Source organism: Taeniopygia guttata, chromosome 5, assembly GCF_048771995.1.
Source record: "Taeniopygia guttata chromosome 5, bTaeGut7.mat, whole genome shotgun sequence".
NCBI classification, from domain to species: Eukaryota; Metazoa; Chordata; class Aves; order Passeriformes; family Estrildidae; genus Taeniopygia; species Taeniopygia guttata.
In genome coordinates, this window is record NC_133030.1 from 49,646,660 (window position 1) to 49,667,051 (window position 20,392).

The 20,392-nt window shown below is 37.4% G+C and overlaps 1 protein-coding gene across 9 annotated transcripts in view; it reads left to right on the forward strand.

The window, feature by feature from the left end:
- The window catches only part of UNC79 (unc-79 homolog, NALCN channel complex subunit), a 106,405-nt gene extending 88,333 nt beyond the window's left edge, over window positions 1–18,072 (forward strand). For 8 of the 9 annotated variants that reach the window (XM_072930364.1, XM_030274890.4, XM_030274898.4 and 5 more), the window contains 8 exons: window positions 720–797; window positions 3,256–3,345; window positions 6,741–6,916; window positions 8,553–8,739; window positions 10,086–10,283; window positions 12,442–12,519; window positions 16,045–16,086; window positions 16,751–18,072. In XM_072930364.1, coding sequence (XP_072786465.1) covers window positions 720–797; window positions 3,256–3,345; window positions 6,741–6,916; window positions 8,553–8,739; window positions 10,086–10,283; window positions 12,442–12,519; window positions 16,045–16,086; window positions 16,751–16,951 — 1,050 coding nt within the window. In that variant the 3' untranslated portion in view covers window positions 16,952–18,072. The remainder of the gene's footprint in view (window positions 1–719; window positions 798–3,255; window positions 3,346–6,740; window positions 6,917–8,552; window positions 8,740–10,085; window positions 10,284–12,441; window positions 12,520–16,044; window positions 16,087–16,750) is intronic. The other variant, XR_012056479.1, reaches the window with a different exon arrangement.
- The last annotated feature ends 2,320 nt before the right edge of the window (window positions 18,073–20,392 follow it).

Sequence of the window (20,392 nt, forward strand, 5' to 3'; positions counted from 1 at the left end):
CAGGGTGTCCAATGCATTATTGAGGTGTATAATGATTAAATAACAGCATTAGCAAGTTTAATGTATGAATGATGTGGACAGTTGAGATTTTAGGTCAAGGGATTTGAAAACAAAAAGAAACAAGAAAAAAATGTAAAATAAAAGCATAAGAAAAGCAATGAGAGATATTCTACTGTAATAGCATGGCCCTGACCATGTCTCAGAAACAGCTTGTTTATGTAGTATTGTGCAGAATTCATACCACACCATACTAGTATGTTGTCAACTTCAAAACTCTTTATATAATTCATCATTGTAGAACTTCAAGGACATGTTGTAATATCACAGTGAAGAATATGGCATCCTGCCTTATCCTCCTCTATCATGGTTCACTCTATAATGAGAGGAATGTTTGATAAATGGAAGAAATAGCAAGTATATCTATTTTTTTAATAAAGAAAGTCTGATTTGTTACACAATATTCTTCAAATTGCTTTTGCACTGCATATATGTTAATTAAGCACATTAAAGTCAGATTCTTTTTTTCAATAAAATTATCTAATTTATAATAGGGAGTTAAGTAGGTTGTTTATAAAGAAAGAGATCTCTAAAGGCAAATTGCTATGAATAAATGCAAGAAGAGATCTGAACTGATTTTAATGAAATAATGAATAAATTATTAGTGTCTTCAGGTTCCTCAAAAAACAATTAAAAATAATTTGTCTTTAATTTCTTCTTAGTTTGTTTGTGCAGATGCTGGAACAAAACTAGCTGAGTCAACAATTCTACATAAACAGATGATTGCCTCAATGCCTGGAGTAAGTACTGAGCCAGAGTCCATTGCTTAGTTCTGCTGTTCTGATTTTTTTAAAAAATACATCTTATTCAGCTTGCTTTGCTTCATTTTAATGCTCTGTCCTTTTCATTTCTCCTCTGATTGGTAAGATGGATTACAGGCAGAGGTTGAGATGCTTCATTCTTTTTATTAACAGTGGAAAACTTCTGAATTTGATGTTGCTTCCCTTGCTTTCATTGATAACCTTTAGTCATATAACTGACTTTAGTGGAGCCTGTGCTCAAAAAGACAAATCAGAGATCTGCAATTCTCAGTGGGGAGCAGACCAGTTGAACACATAAAAAATGGTAGCAGGATGGAAAGCTACAAGCTATTGCCTCCATTCTCATAAAAGAGTATCTGATTAAAGAAGGGAGTTAATGGTATTTTTTTAGTAACGTGTAAGTCATTCATCTATATCCTGCTGATGAGTGTAGCTAAATTACAAGTACTCCTTGCCCAGGCACTGAATATGCACCTGGTGAATATGGGAGGAAGTAGCACAATGGGAGGTCTTGACTTGTTCCATAACACATGTGACTGGTCACCCAAGCAGATGGAAGAGGGTTAGCCAAGGTTTGCTTTACAAGCTGAGTGAGGAAAACTTGTTTCCTTGTGTGTTTGTCAGCTTTAGGGATGACTTAATAGGATCTTTCCTGTGTATCTTCTGAAGTGCATGATTTTTTAAATGCCAATCTTTAATAATACCTTTCCTCCCAACAGGATATTTTAATTTATACTTGCTTTAAATAGATAGATTAATACTGGTGTTACAAGGTGTGATAGGAACATGATCGTTTCAGAAGAAACACAGAAAATTAGGCTGCCTACTGCTTTCATGAAACAGAATAAGTTGTTGGAGAGGACTCTTGTGCAATCAAGCATTTATTTGCAGAAGTTGGAGTGTAGTCTCTTTCATAATTCTATTATTCTATATTCTAAACCCCAGGTTGAATCCTTAGTGCACATAAACTGGATGGAGGATACACAGACAGGGTTCCCAATGACCATGTTTTACTGGTTTTTATTCTGTCATGGGAACTGACAGGGACAACATTTGAAAAACCAGAAGGTGGCATAGTAAGGGAGCATACAAAAATGAGGAGTGCCCAGGTTACTTAAATATAGAATGCTAGCAGTTTTTCTAATTTCGGTCAGTAGAACTCAACTGTGGCCTAATAATTCTATGACTAAAACTAAATCTAGTTCCTCAGATAGGATAATCTTTGAAGCTTCTATGCTTCAAAGTGCAGGTAATCAAAAAGAGGTCAAAGAACAGTAGTTTTCTTCTGTAAACTTCACTGCAGTGCTCTGCCCTGAGCCTATAACTTAGGATAAAGTAGATTTTGGTGACTTCAAAAAGGTATCTAATTTAATAATGAGATCATTTAGCCTCAAAAGTTAAGCATTTCTTTTACTTGGCCCCTAAGAATGAGGCATCCATAGTTCCTGTTGAATTCAGGTAGCATTTTCTTCACCTCAGACTATTACCATGTAAACAGAGGTTTATGTGGTACCTAGTGGGTCGGTAGCATCACCTTTGCAAAGCTTCCCTGCAGGGCTCTCTGATCTATTCAAAGCCCTTATTTAATCCAACAGCTTTGTTCTGTTGACTGCTTTATGCACCTCAGGCACATCTTGTGCTTGCTGAGGGCCAGGTTCACATTTCTCAGTGCTCTAGGAAAAGGATTATAAAAATCTGTAGTGCACAAATACAGCAAGTACCACAGTGAATCCTCGTGTTTTCCCTTTGAGATTGTTTTTGCTCTGGCACAGGTGGCATCTCAATAAGCTTATACCTTTGTGATCTAACTGGAGCACTGCATAGCTTAAGTACCATTATGATGCTGTGTTTTGAATACTTTTTCTTCAGGAATACACAAGAAATATTCATTAGTTTTTTGCATAAAGGAGAAAACATAATACATTTCAGTGATGCTCATTTTAGTGATGTTTACATATAGAAGACCTGAAGTTATTTAAACTGTTTTTCCATTGTAATTAATGTGAAATAAGGGCATCTGTGCCTGAATTTTGTTTTCTTTGATTTTAACTGATTGGTTCCAATTGCAGAAATGCTCAGCTGCTTAAAAAACTGAGTTGTTAAATTCTCATTGAGTTTCTAAACTTATTGAGTTTTGATTCTGGACCACTGTAAATTTCAGGATGACATGACAAGAATATTCTTGAAAGTTTCATCAGTTGATCTTTTATTGCTGTCACAGATAAAAGTATTTTATGATGCATGAAGAAATTACAGCAGCTGGGCTATCTTCTCATACTATAATCAGATAAGAGGAGATAATACAGTGAGAAGAACTTCAAAGAATACCTATTCCTAATTATTCTAACTAAAAAGTAAAATAAAGAATTTGAGACAGACTAATTGTATTCTGGTGAAGCAAAACCCAGTACTTAAACATTTTTCTTTTATGTTTTAGTGTGGAACAGCAGCAATGGAATGCATGAGGCAATATGTTGGGGAAGTGCTGGATTTCATTGCAGATATGCATACCTTAACCAAATTGAAGGTTGGTTCTGGCATATATTGATCTAAAGTGTATGAGTTTTTTGACAAAAAATATGTTTTCTCTAAGGAACCTGCCTGTGAGACATAGTAGGAAGTATTTGAGGGTGACTGACAGGTTTTTTTTCTTTCTCTTGTAAAAGAATATTAGTGCTGTTATAGATTAGAAACTTCTGCGGCATCAGTAAAAAATAACTTATGTGATGTTGAAATGGAGGCTGATTCTAATATCACGAGTACACAATAGAAATGAAGGCATGATTTTTCCAAAATGTTGATGATAAGCAAATGTCATACCAAAGTCCACAGTTGTGTTTAATATAACTCAGGGAAGCATAAAACTCCCTGCCTGTACAACTAAGCACACTCCTGTGGAGGAATTCTGTGTCTGCTATAGATACAAACAGACACTGAAATTTATTGGAAGTTCAGAGGTAATTAAAATGCAGTAATTGACCTAAAAGAGTAGGTGTCCTTTTCCTAATGGATGCTGTTGTTCCCATTGTCTGGTTATATTCAGTTGAGGTGGGGAAAAACCAAATGGCTCTTACAGTTGTAGTACAAACTGCATTTTGGTTTCTTTATATTAGTAGGATGCCAAATTTTTAAGAGGAGTGATAGGAAAATACTTCTGTTAACAGAAAATATTTTATTTAGGAATAAATTTCATAAAAAGACCGTAGTAATCATTAGCTAATCAAAACCTAAAATTCCTGTTTCATGGAGGAACTTAATTAAATTTCCTACAGAATGGAAATTCTCTAAGATCTTTTGAAAAATAAGTAGCCTAAGTAACGTTGGTGCTCTGCAGTTCATTTATGATACAATGAGATGGAATTTTTGCCCTACTGGTTTCTCACACACTTACTTGTTCAGTGTCCATCTGACCTCTCAAACCCACCTTGTGCCCCAGAGAGGAAACCATACTGCACGTTAACAATACTTACCACAAAGGAAGAAGAATCCCATCTAAACTGAAACTTGTGTCTTGAAACTCTCTGTAACTGTATTTTACTGTACAAAATATCCCTTTTCCTAAATTCTTACCCTGTTTGCCATGAATTCTTTTGAATTAAAAAAAATAGTCTAAGGGAAGCAGCCTGTTATGCTGGAGTAGAAATTTACTTCAAAGCACAAAGTAATTAATCATTTGAAGTTGAATTGGATTGCCTTCCCACTCTATCCTCTTAAGTTATTCACCCATTTCTGTTAAAGTTCAGAACTGCTTTCAGAATAGGAAGGCAAATGAATCATAAATGAGGCAAGAGATACATCTGGTTTGCTAGTTCCACAGGAAAAAAAAAATCAGCTTACCTGAAACGAGGAATAGGAAAAATTTCTTTATAAATACTTGCAGGTATTCTCTCTCTTGTGTAAAATATTTCTGTAAAAAGCTTTCTGTCATTTGGACTTTCTCCTTTTGCTCATCTCCCTTGAGCTGTAGTCTGATTTTTAGAATTGGTCTCACAGTGCTGAAGTCCGATAATTACTTCTTACCCTCAGTGGGACTATTTATTTTTTTAAATTTTATATATGGGTATGGGTAGAACATGAACTAAAACTTTTACCTGTTTTCTCCTTTTCATGTTTTGGAATTGGACAAGAAGCTTCCCAAGTCAGTCATCTGGCCATTTAAACTAAGTCAGAATTTCCATGTTGTTTTGAGTTAGCCATGTAATACAGGAATCTGAGGAAAAAATTAGCATAATAGGAGAGTCAAATATGACCATAATTTTATGTATTGCAAAGAATAAGCTTTTCTGTCTTTTAAAATTAAAAGGCGGTTTTTATTTAAACAGATAAAACTTACTTTGTGGTTTCAACATGTTCGAGAAAATATTTTTAAGCATTTCTAAGTTTACAAATAGTCAGAACTTCAAACAAATTCACAACATCTAGATTAAAATTCTTGCAAGCTCATTTAATATATTTACTTACATTACTTGGGTTTTATTAACAGAAGTGTTACTCCCTAGAAAATTAGTCCTAAGATCATCCAGTTGTACAGTTTCTTATGTCAAGTGTGTATTTTCAGCAGCATCTGGGGCTGTAGCTAACAAAGAATCCTGTATGATTTATATGACCAGTATCAATTCCAACAGCAGAAGCTGGTTTTCAAATTTGGAAATTTCTACTCTCTGTAGGAATTCAGAGAACAGACCTAGTTAAAGCTGTTTATTTATATCCAATGTCTTCTTCTGCTTATCCAAGAATAATTTCTTTGAAATAAGCAAATTATTTTCAATCCTGTATATTAGGAACTACTGCACTATAAAAAAGGTGTAAATGTTAACTCTCAAGATAATCTCATTTCAGTGTACTGTTTCTGTTCAGTTTGTTATGGTTTCTTTTTCCCTTTGAGATAACATCTTAATTGCTAAAGCTTGGCAGGATTTTATTTAGAAAATTCCACCATTTTTTAAGATTTATAATATATCTGCCTGCATAACTATCCTTTTTACCTGTCTGTATAGCAAAGTCATTAAATATTCGTGCTGGTACTTAGGGGTTTTTTCTCTTCCAAGAGAGTTTAAGTAAGTGCGATTTGAGAGTGTAACTTTCTGAGGTCGGATACTTATCTGTTACAAAAATATTATTGGTTCACTGATTTTTATCCTGTTATGATAATTGGATAACTGATGACCTGATTTTCTTGTGTGAAACATATGGCTCTCCTTTCAAGCAAGCAACTGCAGTCAGAATGTGTTCTGTTATAGTCTAGTACCAGAAGGTAATGCAAAGTTAGCCGAATAGAAATACAGAAGTTTCTCAAGAAGCAGCAATGAAACATCCCTTAAAGCTGGCAAAGCAGAATAAATTATCTTGACAAGCATAAGTTGAGTGTTTTTTGGTAAGAGGTTTGGCCATTTTATTGCCAGAGCTTAAAGGCATTTGTAACTGAATAGTGCAATATAGCTGACTAGTGCAATATAGTCATATTGCTGGATAATAAGTGAGAGCTTCTTTCTGAACATGTAAATGGAATATTGCACATGGAAGGCATTTCCTGCCCAGATACTATGTTGTTAAATGGTTAGATTATTTCATTTTTACCTAAGCTCTCTGGATATTGCAAACATTAGTTTGTATTTATCAGCTGTTGAATTTGCTGATACAAAAGCTGCCTATACATTTTGCCCAATCTGTATTATGTCTTTATATTATTATATTATGGCCTTTTGGAATTGTGGGTCTCTGTGGAAAGATCTGCATCATACTGGTGTTACTAATATAGGCATTGGAGAATTTTTAAAAATCTATTTCTGAGCTTTGTTTTGTAGACACAGTTAGAGATCCTGGGAAGGAATTGAAGGGGAGTGAAATAGAATATGCTGTTTTTTGGAAGAACTTCAAGTGAAATATTCTTTTTGGGTAGGAAATCAGATCTTTGCCTTGCAGAGTCACATGAAGACTTGTTCTCAGCCACTGCATGAAGACACATTTGGTGGACATCTGAAAGTTGGTTTAGCTCAGATTGCTGCTATGGAAATCACCCGGGGGAACCACAGGGACAACAAAGCTGTGATCCGGTATTTGCCTTGGCTTTACCATCCTCCTTCAGCAATGCAACAAGGGTGAGAGCACTTTTACACAAAATGGAATACTAAAATGAGTTGGAAGTCTTCACAAAATTATGTTTTTATTGCCAGATTCCATAGTTAAGACCCACAGCAGGAAATGGTGGCAGTGGGACATTGAAACAGCTGCTCAGCAGCTCCCTGATCCTTCACTGAGGAGTTTGTCGATAAAATATTTAAAATACATGCCAAAGGGATAGTGGAGGTAACTCTGGGGGCTTGATTGGAGTAACTCTGTAAATTAACTTGATTCTTGGTCTAGGTGCACACAGTGAAAAGCACACAGGCACTTGATCAGTCCCAGTATTACAGATAATATTTTCTGAATTATAGACAATGAAACAGGAAATGGCCTTTGAAATCATGGAATACAAATGAGTGAGAACTCTAAAGTGTAGCCTACTGGTGTATGATAAGCCACTAAGTTCACCTGGCTAAAGTTAAGTGAGAGAAATCCTGCTCAAGACATGTTTTCTGTCCCTTTTCACTAAGAGAAATCCTGATGTACAGTGTTTTATTTTCTAAAAAAAAAGCAGAGTACTGACCTTTGTGTTACAGTGACAACAAATGACTTGTTTTGAGCGTAGGCAACAGGACTATGTTTCAACAGACCTGTGTTCCTGTCCCAGCTTTGTCCCAGACTACCTGTCCAGGATTCTGGGGACTAAGCTGTTTAGGCTCCAGTTCTTTTAGATATATCTGCATGTGCATTTATGTGGAGCATATCTGCTTTTGGAAATAATGGAGTGCTTAAATCCTTGCACTTTAGTTTCTTATATGTAAAAAAAAAAAAAAGAAACATGTTTTGAATTGAAAGTAATGAGTTCCTTTAAGATTCTGTAGGCACTTGAGGAAGAGCATTGTATCAGATTTTATTACTAAAACCCAAAAATTAACGGAATGCCTCTTGGGTAATATGAATCTTTGACAATGACATCAAATTAGAAACCAAAACCAGCAGGGAGAGTGGCCTAGTAAATAGTAATTTATTGATGGAATAACAATTTCTTTTTCGTGTGCCTATGAAATCAAATAAGTATTTAGTCAGGGCTTGGAAGCAGAAAAGGGATGGACAAGATGTCACCAGTAAAGGGCTTTTCCTTGTTAGATTATCTAGGGTCACTGCTTTGCAATTAGACATTGCACTAGACAGTGGAAAAATACTTAAGTGTCACAAAAAAGAATAGTCCCTGCCCTCAAAAACACAATCCAAATATGCAAGGAAATGCTCAAGAACAGAAATTAACTCCATGTTACCAGTGGAGAGGTGGAACACGTTGGAGGTAAGGCAGCTGTATGGTGTCCAGGGGAGTTGAGAGGAGCATTTCCATTTGGGGAATCCTTTCCATCTGATATCTGTGTAAAAATATCATTCTATATGGAAGCAATGAATCTGTGAATGCTTTAACCTTTTATAGACACTGTTTCTTACACCCACCAAATAGTTTCTATTGGACTTGTATACGGTATGTCAAGGCCACCAAGTTCTGTGTGGTTGGAATCTTCCCATGAGCTGTACCAATGATCTGTGTCACACTGAGACTGCATCTGCCAAATGTGCATAAGGAGACTCCATATTTTGGGGAAAGCCAGAAAACTTAGTATCATTGTAAAATCTGCTCTTTCTTGACAGGCCCAAAGAGTTCATAGAATGTGTCTCACACATTCGTTTGCTGTCCTGGCTACTTCTGGGGTCTCTGACACACAATGTTGTCTGTCCAAATTCTCCATCATCTTGCATGCCTATTCCACTGGATGCAGGTTCACAAATTGCTGACCACCTTATTGTTATTCTGATTGGGTTTCCAGAGCAATCAAAGGTAAGGGATTATCTGTTTTAAGTAGAGATGTGTTTTGTATTGGCCTTTTTGAAAATATTTATTTTTAGTAAGATAAAAGGAGGGGTAAAAGCTTAATAAAACCCAGGACCCAAGGAAATAAATCCCTGTACAGTTTTTCTTACCTGCCTAGAAGACTGATGAAATTAGTACACTTAAGTTTGAGGTTTGGCTATTTCAAAATGTCTGAACAAAGGAGTGAGGAAAGAAAAACTGAATTCCAAATTGAAGCTTTAGCAAGGACCATCTCTGTAGCAAATACCTCAGATAGTTATTTATTCTTGTTGTATATTTGCATTGTTATAGCAGGGAAATAATTTTATGATCAGAATAATTACAAATGATGATGATTCAAGCACAACTTTCTTCTTCAAGTTTTCAGGACAAGAAGAGTTATTACAGATTATAAAACATTTGTGACAGTAGTTTAACACAAATATAGCAGCAGTCTTACACCAATCAGTTTTTTATTAGTGACAGAAGTAGAATGATCACACATTTATCTTATACATAAAATACACACATTTATCTTATACATAAAATCCTCCTTTCTTTCCCTCCACCCAGCCAAGACACTGCTGTTTCCCATCCAATTCTTTGGCCTTTTTTTGATCTTTCAAATACCTCTTTCCAGTTACCAAGCAACCATTGCGATGTTTGGTGCAGTTATACTGCCACAGAGCATGAATCCCTCTTGCACTTGCAAACTGAGAAAGCATCTCTGACCAGAAGCTTCTTTCTTGTAATGAAGTGGTTAATGTCCAGCAGTCCTGGAGGCTCAGACTGTGGTAGATAACAAGGATTAGCAAGGAGCCATGCCTCAGTACGCAAAATTAATTCTCTTTCCTTGACTGTTTCCTTGTGATCATGAACAGTCCCAGCAAAGCAGAAATGGATGACAGATTAACAGAACAGATGTAAAATCATGTATTTTGTACAATAACTGTCCTTTCAGGTTCTGAAGTGGAGTCATATGTGCCAGCGCTTTCAGGCCTTCCACAGATTGCTGTGGAGATTTCCATTAAGAAAGTTTCAGAAATAGTCCTAAATACCTGTTTTGCAAAGCTAACTTTCTTTTAAAGGGACTAACCTTAATGCCAGGCACTTTGATGACATGGAAACATATTTGCAAATGCAGTTTTTACAAATATAAACCCGTTTTTTAAACATGGAAAAGATGTTTTCAAGTTCCTAATAGGAGGGAAACATGGGAAAGTGAGGGTCAAAACTGCACAGTGGGACACATGACAGAGGGAATGAAAGTCTCTGCACTGTATCCCAATACAGTTATTTAAATAAACATTGTCTTCTATTTTCTGTTGCTACAGACATCTGTTCTGCACATGTGTTCCCTGTTCCATGCATTTATATTTGCTCAGCTCTGGACAGTGTATTGTGAACAAACAGCAGTAGCTCCGACAGTCCAGAATCAGAATGAATTTAGCTTTACAGCAATCCTCACAGCCCTGGAGTTCTGGAGCCGAGTGACACCGAGCATCCTGCAGCTAATGGCACATAACAAAGTGGTAAGTCAGGTGCTGCAGACAGATTTAGTACAGATTAAACTCAGAGGAGGCTTGGCTCTGTTTCAGTGGAATATAACAGACTATGAATAGCCATAAAGTGACTTTGATGCTCTTGAGAAATTAAAGGGATAGCTAATTAGTAGTGATTTAAACTCACAGTGGGCCTGAAACAGGATCTAGCCAGAATCTACCTGAAACAGCATCAGGAGCTTGAGTTGCTACTTGTTGGATTAAGAGCTCCTTGGATCACATCTCATTTTGTATATATTTCTGCGCTTAACTGTGGTCTGTTATTTTATCTGACTCTGCCTTACAGCACAAATGAACTGTTCTAGATAATTCTTCAAATATCGATTTGGTTATTTTTTACCATGTGATGGTGAAAAAACACTCAACTGCCGACAATTGGCCACCCATAATTCACGAGTTTTTCATCAGAAATAAGCTACATAAATATCTCTTGAAACATGTTTGAGTAACAAATCACTGGAAGCAGGCATCTCTAGAGATAAGATTTAAAAGGGAAATGTTCACTGTGTCCACAAATCATCCATACCATTTGCTTGGAAATAACCTTTGAATGTTTGTTTATTGCAAATGCTCTCTTCTGTTGGAGCAACTTTGGACAGTAAGAACCCAGAGGGCTTCCAGCAGCCCTCTCATAGCTGCTCCTTCGCTTACCCTTGACTGATGATTCTCTGTGCCTGCAGGCTTAGGGTTAAGAGCTTCTTTCTGATGGGCAAGGCCTATTGTGTTTCCTGCATTCCGGATAGTCGTAACAGGTCAAAACTTTTTAACTGTGATGTTCACAAGTAGTTCTGGCTCTGGAGAGCCTTATGTTAGCTTTGAGTGGGAAACATTTTTATACATGGCCCATTCCTCTTAAGTTAGGTTTTAAGGTTTGGGTTTTAAAGGTTTGCTGCTACCAAGGTTTTCATTCCTGGTTTGTTTGGGGTTTATTTTTTCTTTTTAAATGTAGATCTGCAATGTGTATGGAAATCATTTTATATAATTGTCCTTTCCCCATGTGAAACATCTTCCATCCCAGGCAGGTATTGCCCTTGCCCTTTTAATTGTAATTGCATGGGCTGCAATTGAAAGTCTTAGCCAATTATTATTTCCTATGTCTTGTCCATATCAGACGAGAACCATCTAATGCTGTCCCTAGATGATATTTTAGCCTCTGACATGGTGGGGTCTCTCACAAGCCATTGCTGGGAACAGTAGTTCATGAAGCTCCATTTGAAGGAACAGGAAGTGTGCACTGTGTTTCCAACCAGCCAGTTTAGTCAGACACAAAAGCCTCTTGTCAAACCCTAGGACAAGAATATGACTGGGAAGTCCCAAATTCCATTCCTTTCTCTGAAAGTATTATGTAGCTTTAGAGCCATAGCTATTCAGCTCTCTGCCTCAGCTCTTGCTCTGTGAAATGTAGATAATAATACTTGCCTGTCTCACAGGGGTGTTGTAAGGTTAGTTAGTTAGTTAGTTTGTGAAGCACTTTGAAGATGAAAAGCACAACATAAAAGCTGAGTTTATTATTATCAAGGGGAATTGACATGTAGTTTAGACAGGCACTGTAAATAGTCGTTGCTGGCTCAGGATGTTTGTCTTGTACCTGTGAATTTACACAATATAAAACATAAAAATCTGTCTGCCACCAAATAACTGATAGTTGCATCTGTCATACATTATGATACAAAATGGAAGAATTACAGACTAGCTGTCAGTTCAAAACAATAAATAGTCTTTTGATGGGGGATAAAAAGATGGGTTTTGTGAGCATGTTAATTTTCAATGATTAAATAAATAAAAATACCAATTTCTGACACACAGATTGATGAGAGTTGCATAGCAAAGACATAAAAAACAGTTCATTATGTCTGAAAAGAACAAAGCCAAAGACAACTTGTTTTGATGTGTGGTAAGAATTAGAATACATCAAGGGTTGAAATACTTAACAGATAGATGTTACCACATTGGGGTAAAGCTAAATAAAGAAGAACATTCTATATGTGCTCATGTAATATTTAATCTTGTGTGTCAGTGGTTAATAAACTGTCTAGCAAATACAGGAAGAGCCTTCTTAGAGGCTCATCTTACTACATTGTTATGCTGGATATTAATTTGATTTTATGCTTGATTTTTCTTTTCTAAGATGGTGGAAATGGTGTGCCTGCATGTGATCAGTTTAATGGAGGCTTTACAAGAATGCAACTCTACCATTTTTGTAAAGGTAGGCATACCATACCATGAATATTTATTAAATTATATTGTCTGATTATTCTGATTTGTAAATGTATTGTCCTGTGCTTTCCCTCCCACTCAAAAAAAGAGAGAGTGGAAAAAACTGAGGTTGAATGTTAATGTCACAATATACCCTAGCAGAGCATACAGAAAAATAAAATCCTTGGTAAGAAGACCAGACCAAAATCTCAAATTCAAGTTCTCCTGATTTTTTAAAAAATTAACATCTAATCTACTTCCTTTTCCCATTGCCACTAATGTCAGTAATGATCTTATTCCTCTTAATAGACAAAACTAATGTCACTGACTTTCAGAACCTCTAGCTACTACCTGAATTTTCAGCCATTCTGTATCTTTTAATCATCATAGGTCCTTTGCAGATCTCCTCTCTGTTCTGAGCCTCACATGGATAACTTTTTGCTACAGTGGTTTTCTTGTTATTAAATGTATATGAGTTGTCTCTTTGGAAATCCATAGTCAGTCTTCCATTGGTTATCACAGTGTTTGCAGAAGGGTTGAGGTAGTCTCACAAGCATAAATAAATTTTACTATGCTTTTTTATATTTTCCCAGTGCAAGAGAGTTTCCATATAAGTAGTTAAGGCTAATATAGTTCTTCTGTTGCCATAAAGGAAATTTCTGACTGTTGCTTTACTCCAGTCTTTTATGATCAAGCAAGAATTGAAAATAAAGTAGCTAAAATTGAAGGTCTTTATGTCAACATGAAAGTATTCACACTCATTGTGAAAATACAGATTTGTAATGGCTTGATTCACTACAGAAATTCTGTCACTAAGGGATGTTAAAGTGATTATGACTCTGTCTGAAAGACATATGGGCTTCTCTTTTAGCCAGTGCAGGATGTTCAGAATTTGACAAAGATGAAGAGTGGCTTTAAAGCTGTGAAAAGAGAGGCCTTTAGGGCCAAATCCTGTCACAAATCAAATGAATGCTTTCAGTGGGTTATGTTTGAGAGCATATATCAGTAAAATGCTAAGTCAGATTAAAAGGACACTGTTGTTACTATAAAATCAAGCTCATAAAACTGTGGAACTCTGAGTTAAGGTGCTAAGCTTTTATGTTTAGTGGGCAGGAGATGGAAGAGGAGAATTTGGGTGACCAAATCCCCTTTACTCAGCCCTAAAGTGAAATCCTGCATGAAAAATATACATGCATAACAGTAGTATAGGATTCATAATTCCAGATTAATATATTTTTTCTGAACTAACTGATTGTAAAAAATATTTATTGTAGCTCTGAAAAATAAGTGCTATGATTTAGAGACTTACTGTATGTTTGAAGTCCTTCAGAGATGCAGTGGTGCAAAGCTTATTCCCACAGGAGCCAGTGAGTGGCTTCTCTAATCTAAAAAATCAGCATTGAGATGGTCTCTTCTTCAGCAACTGTGAAATAAAATGCAAGTGTTGAACTTTTCTCCTGCTTTTCTGTGTCAGAGAAAATGGGAAAGAGGCCATACCAGGTTAGGCATTGGTTTGGAGACCAGTACCTTGCTGGTCACATCTTTGACCATCAGATGTAACTCTGAGGAACTTGGGACCCTACAGTAAAGACAAGAACAGCTCAAGGCTTTTTTGCAGAGATCCTAGGGTTTTGGGCAGCCCCAGCAGCTGCTGTGTAGCTTTTTAGAGAGCTGGGAAGGCAACAGACTGGGAGAGCCAGAACAGCACCGTGACCAGCCTGTTCTACAGCCTGTTTTCCCTTTAAAAATTAAACTGGAGTCAATACAGTTCTGTTGAAATTATAAACTAGAAATTTGGTAGTGTCTGACAGCACTCTGTTCTTCCAGCTGTTCTTTCTGATTAGTGTTTTGTATTCTTCCTTTGTGAAGAAGAGGCTGGCTGAGGATTAGTTAACAAAACTCAAGTGCTTCCATAAAAATGTCTTCTTGTGTGACTTATCTATCTGGCAGCTGTAGCACCAGAGGGTTTGCTTGCTTGTGCGTGCAGCAGAATGTTCATTTCCTTAAATATGTCCAGACTCTGCAAGACAGAACTAGTGCTGGAGGACAAAGATCTGTATCTGACCTTAGACTTGTCCAGAAGAGATATTGATAAAAGCTAGTTTCCATTACTGCCCTTTACAGTCGGTATTTTTGGACATGATTCATCTTGATCTATTTTAGATGCTTTCTTTGGGACAAGATGGACTGAATGTGAAGTGCTTGATTCTCTCAGCTGACTGTAAAAGTTATCCAGTGATTTGGTTCAGATGCAGAGGGGTGCCCTAAGTTTTCTACCTGGCTTCCCTTCTTGCTTGATGTACTTCTGACACCAGTCCTGCCAGCACTGGCTGACTGCATAGGAACTCCATCAGTGCCAGATGAAATTATCAGTGATGTTTTGTTGGTGGCAGTGGGGTGTGGAGCATGGCCTCTCAGACCTGTTCCCTCTCACCAAAAACACACATAGGGATTGTGGTCACTGCATCTTATTGAGCAGTTCATTAGTGTGAGAGCCCATGGAAGGATGTACAGAGCTCACACATCTGCTGCATCTGGCTGTGTTCCAGCTGTTTTGGCATTCATCTGTCTGTAAATGCTGAGGTTTGACTATGGTTCTTCATGTGATAGACTAAGTAATGAATCCTGACAGAGTTGCATATGATTCTCCAGCAAAAGAGCACTGAAATTGAAACAATTATCATTCCTTGCACAAGGGAAACAGCACTTTATCTAATGTTGTCAATAGTGATTAGGTTTAACTAGCAGCTCCAGTAGCATAATTGGCAAATTGCAAATTTTAATGCCATTTGGAGGAACATTTTAGAACAGTAACCTCAGTGGTTAAATTAATATTGAAAACATGAATACTTTTGCTAGAAATGCTTCTCTGGCTTTCATAAGGTTGTCATGTTACACTTTCTCAGAAGTAAAAGTTCCCTGAAGAGCAGGAGTCTGAAATACATATCACTCCAGTCCAATCACAGCTGGCAAATTTGCAGACCTCCTCACCTCATCATTCTAGATAGCTTTTACCTGTGCTCCCCAGCCTACAGAATATCTCACATTCTGCAGTGAAGCACTGATGTAACTAGTGGCTTAAAAAATGTTGGTACCATTTAATTATATGACCTGTTACTAAGAACTACTGCTGTATTTTTTTTTTTTTTCATTTCTTGATATATACCTCACCATGCAAAATGTTTAGTCTGTTTACTCCAATATTACTCACCTGCACATACAGAAACACCCCTACAAGGAAAGCAATAAGTGACTTCCTGTAACAAGTTTAATTCTATATTTTCACTGTTGCCTTAAACAGGATATCAGTAAATGCTACTGGTGATGCATCAAGCTACAGAAAAGGGAAACTGGCTTTTTTACATCTGAGAGCTACCTTCTCCAAGTACTTAAAATAACTACATTTTCAGATTTGTGGTTCAGACCATGCCAATTCAAATGGCTAAATGCATTAGATGTATCCTTCTGTGTCTCATGGTAACAGTAGCATGTTTACAGTCACCTGTATAATAACAAAATGTACCTCTTCTTGCAGCTCATACCAATGTGGTTGCCAATGATACAGTCAAACCTAAAGGTAAGTTGTTTCTAGTACCTTATCCTTTTATTGTTAATACTATACATTTCTGTGAATTCTGGAAATAAGATGTGTGAAAATAGCTTATGCAGTTGAGATGAAGCTCTGAAGTGTGAGCATCGATAGAGCATCACTTGCTGAGACTTGACCTCTAGTCAGTACTGTTCTTCTTTTCTCCTGTGGAACGTTTCCCTCTACCCGGGTTCCCTGTTCTCTACCCTCTCTATTTACTGAGATTGGTTGTTCCTTGAGCTGTGGTTTTCTTAATGCCTTGGGCTTGAGTGTTCCCTGACAATTCAGGGTTGGGACTCTTGACTCGGGACATAGATTTGGGTTCTAAGGAAGATATTGTGGGCCTCTTTGCTTGGGTAAAACTACCATCTGGCCCTCTTTGTAAGGGAGGGCAAGGTGGTGTAGTGTGCTTTGTGAGTCAAGAGATTTTTGGTGAAGAGAAGAAAAGTTTTGGAGTTGGTCTCAATATGGAGTTGTGTCTGTAAACACATTTGCCCTCCATGGCAACGCCACAGGGCAGGATGTGGAAGAAAGAAATTTGACATGGGGCAGTGTAAGAAACTTCCCAGCCAACAAACCAATTCCCTTCACATTGCTACATGAATGTACCTGTTAAAGGTAAGAAACTAAACGTTTTGCATAATTTCAACAGCATTTATCTGCTGGACTTCAGCTCCGCCTCCAAGCCATCCAGAGTAATGTCAACCATCACAGCCTGAGGATGTTACAGGGGTCAGGACAAATGAACAACAGCTCATCTGTGCTCCGCAAGTGGCTGCAGTGTACCCAGTTTAAAATGGCTCAAGTCGAAATTCAGTCATCAGAAGCTGCGTCTCAATTTTACCCTTTATGATTCATGTAATTTGTTCCATAATACTCATTTTTTAGCCTAGCAATAACAGGGTTAGAGCTGTAAAAGACCTTTTGTATAAATCCGTATACAGAGTATATACTGTATCTACACTTTTTAGCATAGGACAGATGTGGAGAAAGCTTATGATGGGTGAAGCTGAGAGCCTGCTCCTGCCAGTTTATAGTTACAGTTACTCAGGATCAACAGGTTCTAGGTCTACTTTCAAGAACATGGATTGGACTCAAATCTATCATATTGTACATATCTCTCTGATCATTGAAATAACTTGTTCTTAAATGTTCCTTTACATTATTTTTGAAGCTAAAACAAAAATCACTTTTCTTTAACTTCTATTTTTTTTAAAAATAGAATTGTGGGTATTCAAACATGGAAGTGCTATGTTGCTATTTTTTGACAATTACAAAAGAAAATAGGGTTTTTAGGAACCTTTATATAAGTTTTTAGGGGGGAGGTTTTGGTGGTTTTTTTTTTTTTTTTTAGATTCACAGCTGGCAATGCAATAAAATCTGTCACTATAAAACAGTGATGCTCTAATGAGGCTTTTTGTCATCATCTTCTGGGAAAACAGCAGCTTGTAAGGAGAGTTGTTATGAAGTGCACTTAGAAATTAGGTTGTTAAACTGTGCCAATTAATTTGTGTTTTTTTCAGTACATTTTCCAAAACTGCCAGGTCTGATTTATTATTCTTTGAAATACTGCTTTTACTTCATTGATTCTCTGCTGCTCTTCTTTGTAGGTTTCATAGAAGCCTCTTTAATTTTGTGACTACTCTGTTGTATTCTTCTGTTGATACTTGTATACAGTGCAATTAAAAAGATATCCCAAATCTATTCTTATTGATGTCTACAGAATTTATGTTGCAAACTTCAAGAGGAGCATGATTGGACTTGAACTTTTGTATAATGATACTTACAAATCCCAGCATTTGCATACTGTTGCATACATGATGTTTAATAACAGATGGATTTTAATATCATTAGGAGCCTCAGCCAAAGCCCATTGGAATCTAAGGAGAATCAATTAACTCAGTGGATTTCACGTAAAATCTTGAAAGCATAATGATTTACCACCTCTTGTAATAAATACTTAAATCTGTGCAATCCCGGTTGTATTTTCTGTATTTATTCTGTAATGAACTGATTAGAAAAATAACAAACATTAAGTTATATAGTGGAATGGTATTAAATTCCTAGTCTTTGTTACCACTCTCACAATCTACCTGAGTATGTTTCAGGTTTTGTGAAGGATCAGTATTCCCTCAATGCATTTACTAAAATAAAAATGGAAATGTTTGCAGATATGCCATTAAAGTACAATTATACTTTACAAAAACAATAAAAATAAAACCAGCCAATGAAACAAAAAAAAAAAAAAAAAAAAAAAAGGCATGTGCTAGCTTGCTTAAAATATGCCCCTCTGTGCGCTTTCAGTGGAAAGAAATGGATTGGGCTAATCCAAAACTGAAAGCAACCTAAAATGATCTACATGGAGGCTGGGGATGAAAAAACAGTATGGATAAAGGGAATGAGAGAGACCGACTCACTGAGTCAAGATTCAGAGTGGACCCCCTTACCAAAGTGAGCCCTAGACATGAGCAACAGTTTTTGGCCTAAAGGTTTAACAGCACTAAATCAAAAGCCTAATTTCAACAATTTAACAAAGTATTCTATAAACACACCAACTCCCTTAGAAGCCTATCTTACTATACCTAACATAATTCAGAATCCAAGAGAGAACATTCACACTCCCATGCACACTAATGTACTACTCACTGTGTGCATACTAAAAACTGTGTACAAGGTCCAGTGAAAAATTCCCCTGGAGTTCAGTGAAGTACTCCCATTGGGTGCCTCTGCATCTTCTCAACAGCTGGTGGTGAAAGTGAGCTTCAGGGGGTGGGGGTAGCAGCCCAGGCTCCATCAGCAGCACCTGCTCAGAGGGTGGTGGCCTAAGGAGCCTTTCTGAGATCATAGTGTAGCCTGAGGAGGAGCAGGGAGGGGGTGCACCAGCATGGCATGCTCTTGAGCTTGGAGTAGGCTTTTCTCAACTATTAACCATCTTCTTGCATCCTTCGTTCATGCAGGATCTTACCTATTGAGAGTCTTAACTCTCATCTCATGTTTATTCCCCATACTGTGTGCATTAATATACAGGTACTTCAGAGCATGATTTCCTGAAGGGTTTATGGGATTTTCTCCATAGTGATTCCCTGTAGGCACTTCCTTGCTCACCTGCAGAATGCTGGTGGTTGAGCCATGTTTTGTTGATTTTGGGATCCCTTCCTTTCACCCCAAGGTCTGTCACTCCCTCATGGGGGTGCAGTACCATGCTGAGTGGTAGACAGCTGGAACTTCAAGCAAAAAGGAGCTGTGGTCTGTGTTTCCAGTGGGACCCACTCCTTCCACCCCTCAAGAGTGTCTTCAATCTTGTGCCTGCCACACAGGTGATACCTTTGCTGGGTAACCACATTAATGGGGGGCCCAGATGTAAGGGTGAGGTCACCCCACTGAAGTGTTGGGCCCCTGCAAGTGGGACATGTATGAGAGAGATTTTTGTGTTTTGATATGCTGTGATCTGGCAGATCTGAAAGACAAGGAGAGGGAGGAATTTGAGGCCCTCAGGTGTGAGGTGGGTGAGCTCTGATGGATGCGATGGGAATTGTGGAAACCTAAAGGATGAAGAGATGATTTGCAGGAGAAGAGCAGAGCCTGAGAAAGCTTGTTGTTAAAACTCACTGCTGGAAAGGAGAATCTTTGATCAGGCATCTCAGTGGATAATGCATGGAAGCAACATGGTGAAAGCTTTTTCCCTGCCTAGCAAAATCTGCTTCAAAGCATCTATGTTCAGACTGGCAAAATTCAAAAAGAATGCAAATACAGTGGTGTGGAATAATTAAAATTAAACACAAGCCAAAGACAGACCTGCTGAATCCAGGTCTTTAAACAGTTTAGCACTGTGGTAATTGAGATTTGGTTTCAGCTCTGGGTTTAGAGATAAGAGTTGGTCACAGAAACTACTCCCATGTTTCAATATAGGATTTAGTGTGTATCTGTCACTGATTATAATTAATATGGTTCTTATGGAGCTGTTATGCCTAGGCAAATTAGGACTGCAAGTTACTAAGAAGCTGCTTTAGTGGGGATATAGTCTGGAAGATGATAGGACCAATGATTAGGGGCGTTTGACTAATAACAACAAATAACTTGGGGCTTGACCAGATATATGTGGTTTAAGACTTCAGGAAAATCTTTGAAGTGCACTCTAGGGATCTTCAGAAGTACAGAAATCTGCATTAGTATTTTTCTAAAGCACTGTGAAATATATCTTTACAATGCCTGAGGTCAATATACAACTCAAATGAGTCACTCACATTATCTCTCTGAAATAGCCCAGAGCAGCAATTCTTTATATTCTGTAGGA